This window comes from Nannospalax galili, unplaced genomic scaffold (genome assembly GCF_000622305.1).
Source record: "Nannospalax galili isolate Female #2095 unplaced genomic scaffold, S.galili_v1.0 scaffold211, whole genome shotgun sequence".
Classification (NCBI taxonomy): Eukaryota; Metazoa; Chordata; class Mammalia; order Rodentia; family Spalacidae; genus Nannospalax; species Nannospalax galili.
The window spans coordinates 3,542,514-3,558,613 of record NW_008329624.1 but is presented as its reverse complement, the minus strand read 5'-3'; the positions used below and the strand labels follow the sequence as shown (position 1 = coordinate 3,558,613).

The 16,100-nt window shown below is 46.4% G+C and overlaps 1 protein-coding gene across 7 annotated transcripts in view; it reads right to left on the bottom strand.

Moving 5' to 3' along the window:
* Window positions 1-16,100, bottom strand: part of Tmem181 (transmembrane protein 181) — a 68,171-nt gene that overhangs the window by 7,752 nt on the left and 44,319 nt on the right. For all 7 annotated transcript variants that reach the window (XM_008839555.3, XM_029566821.1, XM_029566824.1 and 4 more), the window contains 7 exons: window positions 6,934-7,014; window positions 5,211-5,310; window positions 4,566-4,696; window positions 4,268-4,359; window positions 2,949-3,006; window positions 1,096-1,198; window positions 650-701 (listed from right to left, as the gene is read on the bottom strand). In XM_008839555.3, the coding sequence (XP_008837777.1) occupies window positions 650-701; window positions 1,096-1,198; window positions 2,949-3,006; window positions 4,268-4,359; window positions 4,566-4,696; window positions 5,211-5,310; window positions 6,934-7,014 (617 nt within the window). The remainder of the gene's footprint in view (window positions 1-649; window positions 702-1,095; window positions 1,199-2,948; window positions 3,007-4,267; window positions 4,360-4,565; window positions 4,697-5,210; window positions 5,311-6,933; window positions 7,015-16,100) is intronic.

The following is a 16,100-nucleotide window of genomic DNA, read 5'->3' as shown; positions in this document are numbered from 1 at the left end:
TCTTGCAGAGGACCCGGGTTCGATTCCCAGCACCCACATGGCGGCTATGAACCGTCCTTAACTCCAGTTCCAGAGGAAATCGAAGCCTTCTTCTGACCTCCGCGGCATTGCATGACATGGGTGCACTCACATACATGCAGGCAATACACTCATATACATAAAATAAAAATAATAAAATATATATTTTTTTAAATCTTAAAAAAATTTTTTTAATGCAGTTTTGATTTATTCAAGAAATAAAGTCTTGGGGCTGGGGAGATGGCTCAGTGCCTGTTGTGCAAGCTGGAGACCCAAGTTCAGATTCTGCACTGCCCACACAGTAGTTGTGCTGAGTGTCTACCGCTTAGCACTGGGTGTGGTCGGGGGCAGAGACAAGTGAATCTCCAGAGCTTAAATTGTCCTGACTTCTGCGGGTGTGCTGTGGAATGTATGTACACACACACACACACACACAGAGAAATAGATGCAAAAAAACTAAGAGAAAGAAGACACGCAATGTCAACCTGACCTCCACATGCATACACACACAATTAGGTAAATGTAAAAAAATAAGACAATGACAGGAGAAGATACTCAGTGGCAACCTCTGGCCCCCACATGCACACAGACACACAGACACACGGAAGAAAGCCTTAAGGAATAGTCTTACCTGATAACAAGCACAAGAAAGGTCAACGCAGTCAAAAACTTTAACCTGAGATCTAAAAAAGAAAGAAATGTTCCCATTAGTAAATTCCACCTCACCTTAGAGTTCGAAAATAAAAACCAAAACCATTCCTGAGCAGACCTCTCCCCTGCAGGCTCCAAGCCTGTTTTACTACAGCTGGGGAAGGCCATGCTTAGGGAGGCCCTGTGCAGTAGTTTCTGGCAAAAGACCCTGAGATCAGGTGATTTGCCTTGGCCAAGGATAATGGTGTGATCTTAGAAGGGCCCAGAAGGTTCTCACAGCCTGTAACAGCAGAAACCGCCCATGTCCACCTCAGAGTCTCCCTTCAAACGGCTGGCCCTTACTGAGGCATCCCATGGCTTCCCAGGACCAAAGGCTTCCCAAGGTGCAGCCCTTACTGCCCCGGTGCTTCCTGGAGTGATGCTCACCTACGTAAGGCATGTGACGGAGCTCGGAGCAAGCCCGCACTATCAAGAACAGGAGGTATAAAATGTACACAGCAGCCACCACCATGAAGAAGATCTTCATGCCCTGGAATGAAGGAGATGGGCGTGGGAATGAACACAGGCTTCAGAGTGCATCTCTCTCAGCACCACAGGTGTCAAAGCCCAGTGCCATGAGAAGGGGCCCAGAGCCCCAAGGCACCCTACAGCCCCAGTATCAGGAGGTGGCACCACTGACAGCTCCACCTGGGGCACACTTGGCCCCAGTCCTGCTACTGAGAACAAAGGCCATACTGATAGGTTCTAGGACTGGACCCTGCTGGTCCTCATGCAAGTCCTGTCTGTTCCGGACCATGGTGTTCCCATCTGAGAAGCCAGGAACTCAGCGGGAGGCACTACAAGATTTCAGGTCTAGAAGCATTCCCTTGCCTGTGAGGATGGGAGGTCAGTGGCTTTGGCAAAGGCCAGGCTCCTGGTAGATGTGTGCCCTCCTCATCAAGCCCTCCTGCCAACAGGACCTTTGCTCCTCTGGGCAAGGCCTCCTGCCCTCCCTGCAGCACAATCATGAATCTGAGGAGGGAAGTGCAGGTCCAGGGACAGGATTCTGCTTCTGCATTGGAAGAACTTTCGTCTGGTTTTACTGCCTCTCCTATTAAATAAAAGGTAGGCCAGGGCTGCGTTCCCAGTGCCTAGAAGTCGCAGATCCCTACTGTATCTTTCAGCTGCCATCAGTTCTTGAGCCTCTCACAGCCTGAGTCCTGACTGGGAAAGGAAGGACGGAACAAACCAGTAACTCAGGATAGGCCCTTGGCTATTATATTTGGCCAAGTGCTCTACATTCCTTGTATGATGGAGGATCCCATTATTGTTCCAGTTCATAAATGAAGAAACAGGACTAGCGGAGAAAGCTCACTCCCTGGCTGCCCACAGAGCTGGCAGTGGCCCTGGCTGCACGCCCTCACAATGCTGCTCGTGGCTCTGCCTCCTTCTCTTGTCCTCAGCTATCTCACGTAAGAAACAAGGAGATGGAACTGGAGAGATGATGGCTCAGTGGGTAAGAGCACTAGCTGCTCTGCAAGAAGACCCGGGTTCGATTCCCAGCACCCACATGGCATCTAACAACCATCCATAATGCCAGTTCCAGAGGATCTGATACCCTCTTCAAGCCTCTTCAGACATAGCACAGGTATACTTACATACATGCTGGCAAAACGCTCATACATAAAATAAAAACAGATAAACTCTTTAAAAATTAAAAAAAAGAAATAAGCCAGGCTAGGCAAGAGCAATGACAAGAGCGGTCCTGTCGGTCACCAGCCACTCCTCCAAACCTGTGAGTTCCACTCACCAGCAGCCTCAGGTGACTATTCCCTGGGAAATGGGTCAGGGATGCTTCTTCGTGGACCCCTCATCCTCCACCCAGAAAACCTGAAGCCCAGTCCTCAGACAGCTGGCTCCAACCCCACAGTACTGAGTTCCTTTCTGTGCTCAGCCCTCCCAGGGTGCCCTGCCCCAGTCTCCCTACCCCTGACTCCTTATCCCAGAGTCCTCCTCGTCCAGGCCTTCCTCAGATCCCAAACCAGTGTTCTTTACCAGCCCAGAGCCCTCTCTGGCTGAGGTCTTTATGCTTCTACATCAAGCACTTTACCAACTGAGCCATCTCCCCAGCTCAGAGCTTATTTTATATCACTCAGTTGCTTTCCCGAAATCTTCTACCCTTACACTTTCTATAGTCCTTTCCAAACAGGTAGAAGCTTTTACTAACCACCATATAAGTTACAAAATTCAGTCATTTCATAAAAGATTAGAACTCCTGAGCCTGCATGAACCATGCTTACCTGAAAATTTCCGGTGTCAACTCGATACTGATACATTGGATCATGTAATTCATTAAATCTAAAATGATGATGTTAAAATACAGGTTAATAAGAAAACTTACTCTACATTTTATACTTCTCCTTACTTTCCATTTTGTGCTTTTTTACTTGTTAATGTACAAGACTTGCTATCAACATTGAAGGGTTTTTAAGTGTCAATCCTGTATTTCATATCTCACAATGAAAAAGTATCTACTACGGAAAAGTTGCAGGACGTTTTTCTTACAAAAATTCTTCGGAGTTTAAAAGTTTTTTTTTTTAAGATTTATTTTACTTTTCTAATTATGAATGTGTGTGTGTGTGTGTCCATGCCCATACAAGCATGTGCACAGGGGTACCTACGGAGGCCAGAGGCATCAAATCCTCTCGGACTAGAGTTATAGGCAGCTGAGTACCCTCACATGCATGTTGGGAAATGAACTTGGGTATGGGCAAGAATAGTGTGCACTCTTAACGGCTATGCCATCTCTCCAGTCCCAAGAGATGGCTATTTTTTTTTAATTTGCCTATTTTTATATGTATGAGTGCTTTGCCTGCATGTATGTAAGTGTACCCATGTCATGCAATGCCCACAGAGGTCCGAAGAGGGCTTTGGATCCCCTGGAACTGGAGTTAAGGATGGTTGTTAGCCACCATGTGTAGGTGCTGGGAACCCAACCCTCTGCAAGAACAGCCAGTGCTCTTAACTGCTGAGCCGTCTCTCCAATCCCACCAAGAGCTGTTTTTGATGGCACACCTGGGCAGAGAAGCAGGGCCAGGGAAGTGACGCAGATGGGTGTGACATCCTGTTGGCACCACCGCAGGCTGCTGGGGCATGAACGAGACGTGGCAACCTCAAAAACCACACCGAGCAGGAAACTACTCTGAGGAGCATTCTCTGGGGGGCGGGGCCAGGCCGCAGCTTCTGTGGTCCTACATGTTACAGGGCCACAAGTCTGACCAGGATAAACCTTGAGGCTCATGCAAGGATCGGAAGACCTGACAATGCAAGTACCAGGGGAATCCAAAAGCTCTGCTGGACCATCCTGCGCACCACCCCAGCAAACGAAGTCCTCGTCTCTCGCAGTCCAAAAGGATATGGGCTTTCTCACTTTTCACCTTAGACTAGTGTGCTTGCTACAAGCCACTAAGCAAACCCGGTTTCTTGGTTCCAGTTATCTGGCCATGTGTGAAGCACAGAGGATCCTTTTGTACTGAGACCACAGAGCAATCAGAGCTGGTCTGCGCCCTCTGCCAACGCTTTATGGGACTGATGCTGCACCCCACTCTGTGTTACTCACGTTTGCCATATTCCTAGTGTAGCTGAAGCCAAAAACAACAGTCCAACAATGAAGAATTTAGGCAAATAGAAAGTCAAACATTTTCTTTCTCCCTAAAGCAAAAAAAAGTAAGAAAAAAAAGTAAGAAATACAGAAACAGTGAACAACCCTAACAGAACATATCAGATCACAGATACCCAACACCTCTCCATAGCACTCATCTGCTATGCGGCATGAGACTAGGGAGGGGTCTCCCGGCCCCACTCATCTGGAAGGAGCACTCTCAGCATTCAGAGAGGAGGCACTTTCTGCCACTTACCTGGACCCGTATCCCATGATACACACACAGCCAGAAGAGCAGCAGGGCACACAGGAACGCAGACTGGAAGAAGTCATCCAGCATTCCTGGGAACCAGCTGTTCACCAGGAAGGAGAGCGGGAAGAACGGGTCTGGAAGCCAGAAGACGGAAACACTGACAAGAGCGGGCTGGCCACTGGCCAGCACAGAACACCCTCCCCTCTGTGAGCTGAGCTCACTGTCGTGTTTTCCCTGTTCGGAGCTGAAGGACAGGGAGTGAACCAAAGGCTGTTTTGTTTCCTGAGCACCATCTGCCCCTGCAGCAGCTTCTCCCCAGGCCTGGGAATTCCGAGCACTGCAGTTCAGGAAGCAAATGCTTTCTGGAACGGGGACGGAGGAAGACAGCCGTACAGACACCTCAGCCAAGTTCCAGGACTGCTGTGTCTGTAGCTTATCCAAGTTCTAACTACTGCTGTGTTTGTTAAGGCTCCAGGCATCTGCCGCGCCTGGGCTACATGGCACCTGGGGAGCATGGAGCGTACTACTACATAATCCTCCAGGGGTTCCTAGTGGGCTCTTCTGGGGACTCTGGGACCAGGCCACCTCCAGATGCCTGCCAGCTCTGAATCTGAGAAGGGAAAGTTTCACGATAAAAATGGCACCTACCGTTGTACAGCAGGAGCAGCGGCAGGAGGACAGACATCCACTTCTGCTCGATGCCCCAGTCTCTCATGGAAAACTTGCGCAGGGAATGTGCAAATAAGCACTGCAAAGCAAACAGGTCCAGTGATTCTCTGTTCATCTCTGCTTCCCCAGCGCGGTGAATCTCACCCCATCTGAGGACTAGGCACCAGGCGGGATCTGCTGGGTTATTCCCTGGGGCCCCACAGGCCATCAGGGACAACCAAGTCAAGATGTGTAACTGCTGCATGGGGCCACAGATGAAGTGGGTCACAAGCTGTTCCCACAGTGACCATAAATTCTCTGCAAACAGAGAATGCCCATCCCTCTAACTTCTGCCTGGCCAGGCTGCTTCAGACAGGCCTGCTCCACATGACAGGACTCCCTAGAGCACAGGCACATCTGTGGACCCTACCAGGTCAACTGTCCCATTAGAGCTGCTCTGACAGATGATACCAACTTCTAAGGAAGGTGTTAGGATCCTCAAGGAAAAGCTAAGAGGCAAGGCTCATGCTCACACTCTGAGGCTGAGTTTATTTTCAAAACACCTACTTGAGTGTGTAGGCCCCTTGGGAGAAATGTCTTTAAACAGCTTGCAAACACAATGTGTGACATTTAGGTTCGGGTTTTTTCCTGCCATCTGATATAAATTAATAATTTTCTGGGTCACCTGGATCTCCTAGCTTATGGGCAATTTTTTTTTCCGGTAGGTTACCTGCTGAAGTTGAGGCCCATTTCTCATTTGGGAGCATACTGATGGCTGTGAGCACCAGTCTTGGCTCTGGGAGAACCCAGGCACCAGGCAGCCCTCAGAAAATATCGAGTTCTGAGAGATCAGCTACGATGCCAATGGTCCACTTCATTAAGGAGGATTCTTCAAGGCCCCAGGCTTGGTACAGACACCCTAAGCCTCAGCTCCTAGCTGATTCGAGGGCCCAGGGCCCTGTCTCCACCACACTTCACACACACACACACACACACACACACACACACACACTTGGAGAGGACATGCCTGTGTCCTCTCCAAATGGGGTCTGCAAGACACCAAGAATTCTTTAGTTGGTAGCTAGAGAGGCCACCATTGACTGAACACATCTTCTAAATATCACACAGTCCCTGTCAGCGTCAGGGTGAACAGCTGGTAAGGGCAGAATGCACCCTCAGGTGGCCATCAGCCACTAAACGGCACACGTCTGTCTCCAATCTCTAAATCACCATCTTCACAGCCGGGCTCTCTATGGTGCCCTTCTGTCTTTAATATTTTCCCAAAATTGGGAGTGCACCTGTGGACATAAACCTCAGTTCCCAAATGAGGCAAAAACTTGCATTTGGGGAACTATTTCTCTGTAGCCCAAACACTCAAGAGGTCCAGAATAATTTTCCAAACATAAAAACCCAGAGGTAGTCACTCAAACAAGGCTGACTCCCTCTACGAAGGTCGAATGGCATTTTTTATTACAGTGATGAAGCTTTACTAGAAGCCAGTGATCAGCAACAGAAACCCAAACTGAACCCTAACTTATTCAGTCTTTTTGCACCACAGCATCCTGGTGGACACAGACTGTTTAGTGATACTGGGCCAGCCCACTGCAGGGTGTGCACTAGAGTTTGGAAAAGCCCTACGGAGCTTGCTCTCTGATGATCACAATGCTTAAATTAGCCTCATCATTGTTGATTCAGCCTAGGCCATGAGGCGAAAGGTACTCACAGTGACAATGAAGGTAAGCACCACAAAGACGAAGCGGAACCAAATTTCCAGCTGGGAAAAGGCAGGGTTATACGTCTTCCACTGAAACAGAAAGCAAATATAGGTTCTATATGAATATACAAGTGTGTATATATATATACAAATATATTATTTGTATATACAAATACATTAAATACATTTGAAAAATCAAATCTGCACTAAAGGAAAGACACCAACTATCAGTAACAGTTATCCCCAGAGGTGATGGTGTCAGTGATTTCAAATGTTTTTTCCTTCTGTGTTCTCATAATGTTGCAAAATTTCAACCATTTTTACTTTTATATTAAAGAACATAGATAGAAATCCTAATTGTTGAAAACTGTTTGAAATGGTTTTAGATTTTTTTTATTTTTATTTTATGAGTATTATGTCTGCATGTATGTAAGTGCACCATGTGCATGCAGTGCCAGAGGAGTGTAGAAAAGGGTGTTGGATACCCTGGAACTGATGTTACAGACACTTGTTATGTGGGTGCTGGGATTTGAACCTGGGTCTTCTGCAAGACCAGCCAGTGCTCTGAACCGCTGAGCCACCTCTCCAGCCCCTGAAATGGTTTTAAATGGTGAACCTGGCAGGTAAGTTATTCTATAACCTTGGGTAGTTTTTGTCAACTTGACACAAACTTAGACATACTTGGGAAGGGGGCTCTCAACTGAGGAATTTCTTCCATCAGACTGACCTGTGGGCATGCCTGTGGGGCATTTTCTGATTGCTAGTTGATATATGAGGGTGCAGCCCACTGCGGGCAGTGCCATCCCTAGGCAGGTGGGCTGACGCAGTCTTTATAAGAAAGGTAGCAAGCAAGCCAGGGGAAGCAAGCCAGTAAAGAGTGTCCCTCCAAGGTTTCGGCTTCAAGATCCTGCCGTGGTGTCCTTCAATGATGGACTAAACCTGTAAGCCAAATAAACCTTTTCCTCCCCCTAAGATGTTTGTGGTCAGTGTTTTATCATAGCAATACAAAAAACAAACTCAGACTCATTATAAGGGCATTTGGATTTTTAAATCTCATATCAAAAGCCAGCCTTGTGAATCTTCATTAGAGAAAGTCAACCAAAAGAATAAGTGAAAAAGAACCATCCATCCTTTCCATTAAAAAAGGACTTTAAGCCGGGCATGGTACATCCCAGCACTTGGGAGGAGAGGCAGGCAGATCTCTGTGAGTTCGAGGCCAGCCTGGTCTACATAGTGAGTTCCAGGACAGCTGGGGCTACAGGGAGACCCTGTCTCAAAAAGACCAAAAAAGAAAAAAAACAAAAAAACAGACTTTAGTAAGATGTAGAAGTGTGAGTAGTATTTTTTTAAAAAACACTTAAGTAAAATATGCAAATATGAATCTGAACCCAGAATAGTCACTGGCATTCAGTGTGGGCTGTGCTGACTGAGTAGGCCCTACACCTCCTGAGGTCTGAGGCTGCAGCTGCCACCAGCTGATAGTAAGGCAGAGGGCCAGGCCTTTCAATCCTTGGTTGCAAGTCAAGTCGAATCCACAGGCAGCACAGGAACATGCACTGCACGGGGGCAACAAGCGCTGGGGGTGTGCGAAGCATTGGATTTGATTCCTAGCACTGTGTAAAGCTGGATATGGAGGTGCATGTCTGTAATTCCAGCACTGGGTGGTGTGTGTATGTGTGTGAAGGATCAGTAGTTCAAGATCATCTTTGGCTACACAGTGAATACTTTGAGGCCAATCTTGACTACACAAGACGCTGCCTCAAAAACAAAACAATCCCTCCCCCCAAAAAAAGCCCCTCATCTGAGTGATTTAAAAAATTTACTTCAGAACAGAGAGCTGCTCTAGATTTACCTAAAATATTAAAACATATACACATTGAGAACAGTTTTAAGATACTGGTCTGGAAGAGGCAGGGATGGGCATTAGTCCTTGACTGAAAAGAAACCAAGAATACTCCTTGGGTGTTCCAAGTTGAGGGGATCCCAGTAAAGTGAGGATGCCTGAGTTGTGAACAAACTTCGAAGAGGAAAAGAGAGCTATACTCCAGAGGACAGAGAGCTTGAGAGGAAGTGTCCCTATCCCAGCCACGGAAGGCCATCCTCCGTGTCACTACCCAAACGCTGGCCAGGCCACATGTTTGAATGACAACCCAGGGCCAGAGGAACCACGTCCCACAGGGCCAGTTCCCAGCATCGATGATGGTGCCTGCTCCCAAGACAGAGAGGAAACCCATAATCCAAGGGCATCAGGCAGCGTACATGGGAAACCCAGAGTCTGGCCTAATGTTGCTTGGGTCCTTCCTAGCAAAGCTAAAATGCAAGGCCTGAAAAGATCAAGATCAAACAAATTCTGTGTGGTGGACAACATCCCACAAGAAAGCACAAGAACATCTTTGAGACTATAGAACCTTGTAGCCACTAATCTTTGCACTGACTCAAAAAAACTCAAAAAAGCAAGAAAATACGGACTACAATGAGTAAAGCCCCAACCCATCAAAGCCACCCCCAAACCACGTAAGTCAGAACCAGCACGCAAGGGCATCAGGACGTTAAGTCAAAGTTTGTTCACTGTGCAAAGTGGTCATCAACAGCACTAAGAGAGGTGGCCATGAAGGCACAACACTGAAACTTCCAGAAGGAGAAAGGAAAAGAATGAAAAGAATAGCAGAGAGCAGCGGACAAGCTCGTGTGGCCTCACAGACCTGTGTTTAGAATCCCTACATGGGGTAGTGGGAGCAGGAAAAAATTTTGACCAAAAATACTTGAAATTTAATGAAAACCATAAACTCACAAATCCAAAAAGCTTAACGAATGGCAAACTCAAGAAGCAGGTGTAAGCATGCGTATCAAGGGACACTGAAATCAAGCTGTTTAGATGAATAAAACAGGAAACTCTTAAAAGAAGATGGAGGGCCATTATTTTAAAGGAAAAAGGTAAGAGAGATTTCTAGTTAGAAAAATGCAAGCCAGAAGACAGTGACCAACATTTTCAGAGCAATGCAAACTAAAATCACAATGAGAGACTGCTACATACGTCTGCCCATGGTCTACCACATGACCCAGCCATGCCACGACTAGGATTTACCCATGAGAAGCAAAAATGCATGTCCACACAAAGATCTGCATGGAGACGTTCACAGTGGCTTTCCTTATGAAAGGGCCAAACTGGAAATGATGCAAATGCCCATCAGCAGTGAATGGATATACAGTTACCGTATCCACCTGGTGACTCTTAGAACAGAAAGGAATATACTGACACACCCAGCATCATCAACCAGTCTCAAATCTGTGCTGAAAGGACTCATCACATTGAATGAGGACATACAGTACCAGCACTTCAGACATCTCTGAGATGGAAGCACAGACAATGCTTCCACATCAAGATTCTTCTGGCATCACAAAGCCATCTCTGTCCTCAGAGTCTGGGCTTGCCCTGCATTACCATGAAGTTACATTTAGAACAACTACCGACTTCCTGTCCTGGGTCACTCCCAGTTTCACTCTCCAGGTCTAAGGTCACCCATCCATCCTTCAAGCAGCTACTTGTACCATGTGCAAGCCAGGATATCCAATCCTACACAAACACAGTGAGTGAGTGCTGAGAAAGAGTCAACTGGCAAAGCTGCCACGAGAAGCTGGTATACCCTTCAGTTCTCTCTTACATCCTCAGAGTCCTCTGGTGGGAAAACCATGGGTGCACACAGGCAGGGCAGGAGACAAGCAGCCAGGGCTCCCATCCAGCAAGCTTAACAGCAGACCCTGGCATGTAGACCAGCCTGGGTTTCCAAGCTTTAAAAACAACGTGAAGGACACCACGGCTTGGGGGTAAGGTATCAAACAGGGTCCGGGAAGCAGGCAAGGTCTGCCGCCACCTCTCAGTTCACACGGAAATCAGGGGTTACCCACAAGAGACACCGAGAGGACCAGAGCAGGGGCTGATTTCATCTCTTGCCCCACCCTGCCAGCAAGTCAAAGGTCATAGGTTAGGAAGAAAAAGGAGGAAATGAGACCTGAGCAGCAAGAGGACCCAAGGACTACCTTGCGGAGGGGGGGACTGCACTCAAAGGACAAAATGACAGACTTAATGGTGAAGACCCAGGGTGCTGAATATGCCTGGCACGGTGTCCAGAGAACGTACTGCACACGTGAAGCCGCGACGTGAAGAGGTAGAGGTGATCTGCGCAGTATCAAAAGTCCACAGCCGCTGTGTGCACTCGGCACACCAGTGAGACCACTGCTTTGAAGACACAGGAAGTGAGCATTACATTACACTCTAGCACAGCTTATAGACTGCTCCACTGCCTAGCTTTGGTTTTCCTCTGCCAACCACAGTCCAAAAATATTCCAGAAATAAACAATCTGCGAGTTTTAAATTGGGTACTGTTTTGAGCAGTGAAGACATCCGATGCTTTACTGGATTCCACCTGGGTGTCAATCATTGCTGTGCCCACTGAACCGCACTGCCCAGTATCTGTGCTCAGAAAACAACCCAGGTGACCAGCAACTGATGTATGCACAGGGTCTACCCATACGAGGAAGTATTAATCAGCAGAACAAGGCAAAGGAACAAAGCCATGACACCCTGAATGGCTGGACGAGCCTCACAAACACACAGTGAGTGAAAGCAGTCAGTCACCAAAGACCATAGAGCACGGTTCCACCTGCACAGAAATCCAGACGTAGGAAGATGGGGTTTGGAGGAGAGGAACTGGGAAACAACTGGGACGATTCTGTTTCTGCCTAGGGGTGAGGAAAATGCTCTGGAATTAGGAAGTGGCTGCAGGACTGTGAGATACTAAGATCTACCAGGCCATACATTACAATGGTAAACTTCACAGTGTGTGAATTACATCTCGAAAAAGCGGTTACCTTTTTCTGTGTATGTATGTGTTGGAAGTGCATGTGTGTATGCATGCAGATGCCTGAGGAGGATCTTGTTAAGGTTCAGATAGCCCCGCCCCCTCACCAACAGGGTCTCAAGGACTTCTCAAGCTCCTGAGAAAAAGGAACTGAGTTGATAAGCACCTTGGTCCTTGATGTCAAGAGAAGCAGGCTTTTCTCCACTGTTTGGCCAACACAGCAGGCTCCCCCTTTGATCTCTAAGGAGAACAGGTTTTAACAGTCCCACCTCCCCACCCCAACTTTAAAAAAAAAAAAATTACATCTTCCCGCCTTCTGCAGGAAGCAGAAGCCTCCCCCTTAAAAGACCCCAGGTCACAACCCAGGGAAGACATTTTCCCTGCCCAGAAGGGAATCTGTCCCATGTGTTCCTTTGCTAATAAACTCTGCTTTCTTCTGATCAACCCTATTCATCATAGGGCTACTTTTTTATCTATCAGGTGGTGCCAAAACCCTGTTCTTACTTCAAGGGACCCACCTGGACTTCTCCAATGCCACTAACTTGGCTTTCAGGTACATTTTTTCTCTCTCTCCTCCTCTCCCCAGCCCTCTGCTTTGCTCTCACCTCTTTCTGGCTCTCCTCACTGGGAACACTCTGCCTTCCTTGCGGCTTCTTTTGATCTCCTTTCCCACTGATTTTCGTCAGTCCCAGACAGCACTCTGGTCTCTGTGATGGAACTACTTCATCCATTCATTCGCTACCTCAGTCGTTTTCTGCTGCCTTCCATCCATTGTTTTTTCCTGTCTTTATCCTCTTTGACTGCCTTTCTTCCTCACTTTACTTGGGATGATTTCTGATACCTTTCAATCCAAAACATGCAAATGCTCTTGATCCTTTGCCTCTATCTCCTCCTCCCATACTAAAGCTTTCTACTCCCTGACATGTGCCTGCCAGCCTGCCACGTGTCTGACCTCCCATGCAGGCTCTAAACCTGCATGACCCCAAGGCTTTTTTTTTCCCTTCCTGTTATTCACCCCCCTCCAGGCAGCTGCCAAGATTGCCAGCTTGCCTGCCCTGGGGATTTTTTCTCTAACATTCTAATAAAATGATAAAAGTTTCCAGCTGGGCCCATTCTTAAATTCTCTTATGAATGTGGCTAAGAACCTTTAGAGGACCCTCTCTCCCCATTTTAACCCAACTAGCGTAAACGAGCTGGGCAACTTTGCTGGAGCATTTAAAGAATTTCAGGCGGCTTGCCCCATGGACAAACGGAAAATGTTTTAAAAGCCTTTTTTTCTCCCAAACCTTTTCTCAGGCAAAGGGGCTCAAAATTTTGATCTTAGGCCCTCTTGGGTATCAAGCAAGCAGTGCTCAGGCACCTACTTTTCTAACTAGTCCTAACCATTTTAAATTTCACTGTACATAAAAGGTCACAGGCACTGCTCAGGCGAGTCATATGCTTTCAGACCAACGAACACTGATTCATATGCCCTGTTCCTTCTGCTGCCCTCATGAGTTTCCTTTCCAGCATAGCTTCTGTCTAGAGACTAAGAGATCCTGAGAATTTGGCTTCACATTTATGGCTACATTGGTTGGTGAGAAACATGGATTCCTTTGATTTGCTTTTCTATTTTGGATATATACAACGGTTGGTGAGAAACATGGATTTCTTTAATTTGCTTTTCTATTTGGGTCACATATACATATATATCTGAGGGTACTTTCGTCTTTTATATCAAGCCTAATCTACTGGTACCAGGGGTGCCTAGAATGCTCTTGTAATTTATTTTTGTTTTTGTTTCTTGATGATGTCATAGAATAAACAGTACATTTCTAGTTCAGAGTAAGGGAATAATGCCAGAACTACACAATGGGAGTTTAAATTTTAACATCATTTAGGGCCCGTTTCTAAAGGGGATTACTTTGCATTTTCACTTTTTCTATGGTATATTTACTGTTTTTGAAATATGATTGCTTTAAGTTTTTACATTGTTTGACATATTTATGGATATTTTAAAAGGAATTATTTTTAGGTTTTGACATTGTTTGAATGACATCCTTATCTGGTAATTTTAAAGGAATTATTTTGATTTTAACATCTTTTATATTCATCTAAACTGGTTGGGTAAAATCCTATTGTTGAATACCATTTTTTGTTTTTAGTTTACTAAGATGTATTCATTTTGTTTGTCTACTTCAAAGGTGTTTTAGTTTAAAAATGATAAACCAACCACGTTCTCAACAAAGACTATATAATTAATTAAGTATACACAGGCAACATAAATTTATGCATCTTAAAATCAATTTACTTGGTATCATATTAATTTTTTAATTAAAATCTCATATGCACATGTGGAGGTCAAAGGACAGCTTGTGAGAGTTGGGTCTTTCTTTCCATAATGTAGGGACTAGGGATCAAACTGAGGTGGTCAGATTTGGTGGCAGGCACTTGTACCCACTAAGCCATCTCACCAGCCCACCAAGTCACTGTCTGGAAGCCACTGTCACTTCTCTGTCTGGCCCAGGGGAAAACTCTCTCTCTCTCACCACTGCCCTTCTGGGCTCTACTAAACCTCTACTAAACCACCGCCCTTCTAGGGCTCATCTTCCCGCAGCCTCTACTAAACCTCCGGATCAACTTGTTCCACAAACTTCCCTCCCTTCTGGTTCACTGCATTTTTTCCCGCTTTTCTCCCATCCCATTCCTTGCACTTTGTCTCCATCTACTGGCTGGTCATGCCACGCTCTCATTGCAGGGTTTTCCGCTCCTCTCGCTTGCCTCGAAATCACATGTGTGTCGGAAAACGCTTTCCTTTCTCTGGATATAGGATGCTATTTCCAGAGATAGGAACCTGCACTACTTCCTGTCCAAGACAGGATCTCGCCTTTTCTCTCCCTGATGATCTGACTGCAGGATGCCGCCTTCTGGGACTTGGAAATAACTCAAAAATAACTCGAACCCGTGCAACAAAAAAGACACTTTGTTTTGATGCCTGGTTCTCCTCACTCTCATTTTGTGTGACCAATGCCAAACCCCTTTTCCTCCTACTCCCTCCCCACCTCTCTCTCTTCCTCATCTGCTGTGCTTTCCTGCCTGGACTCGTGATCCTGCCTCCACTCCCTATGGAGAGAGGATTTTCTTTGTCTCCTGTCTATTCGGTTCTATCTCTACCTCCTACAGTTCTTTCCCTATCTCCTCTTTGCTCTGTACTTAATCTGTCACTATGGCAACTACCCACTCAAAGTCTCAGGATCTCACACCTCTTGCTTGTCTTCTTAAATCCTTAAAACAACTAGGGTTTTCGGATACAATCAGGCCAAAACGCCTGAAGTTCCTGTGCACCACTGCCTGGCCTCAGTACGAGTTAGATAATAACTCTGTTTGGCCAGACACTGAAACCTTAAACTTCAATATTTTGAGAGATTTAGAAAATTTCTGCCATCGTAAAGGCAAACGGTCTGAATTACCATACAGCCAAGCTTCCTTTGATCTCCATGCTAATCCCTCCCTCTGGGTCCCATGTTCTTCCCATCAGGTTCTTCTGGCTAAGACAGTTTCACAGGATCCCAACCCACCAGGCCCTCCCCACCCCCCCAATCCCTCCACCTCAGCTTTTGATCCTACCATAGCTGATGAACTACCTCAGATTATCTCCCATTCCCAACCTCCTCCTGCTCCCCAGCCTGAGGCACAGCCAAGTCCTCCCCATGCTCTCCCCTTGCTATACTCTCCCTTGCCTCCCATTCCAGGGCCCAACCCATCTCTCCCCCTTTCTCCAACTCAAACTCCCTCTCCACACCATGACCTCCCCCCTCTCCAGCACTGCTCTAAGTCCATCACCCACTCTCCTTCCACTAACTCTCCTCTACTTGAGGAAATCCAAAACCTTAAATACCTCCTTGCCAAATATTCCCTAGTCTCCCCTATTCTGGCTTCTAGCTCAAATAACCTGTTTATCCCTCCTGTATCTAACGTCTACTTTGATTCCAGACCCTGCCTCCAATATCTCTGCCCCTGTGTCCCCTCATGGACAGGACACCCCTCCCATCTCTCCCACTCCAACAGTTATAAAGTCTAAACAGGGTTATAGCACAATTTTCCTTAATTGATTATGCTGGAGGTTGTAAACATCAATTCGATAATGTTTAACTATGTACCAGTTGCTTTTTTCCACCTAAAACAAGGTTTTGGTAGACCACTCTCGAAACTACATAAGGTTAAAGAGTTACCTAAAAACTTATAAAACACAATATGCACATGGGTAATATTAACTTATTACATTATCTTATGTATATAATTTAGATTCCATGTTCTTTTAATAAGACGATGCTACAC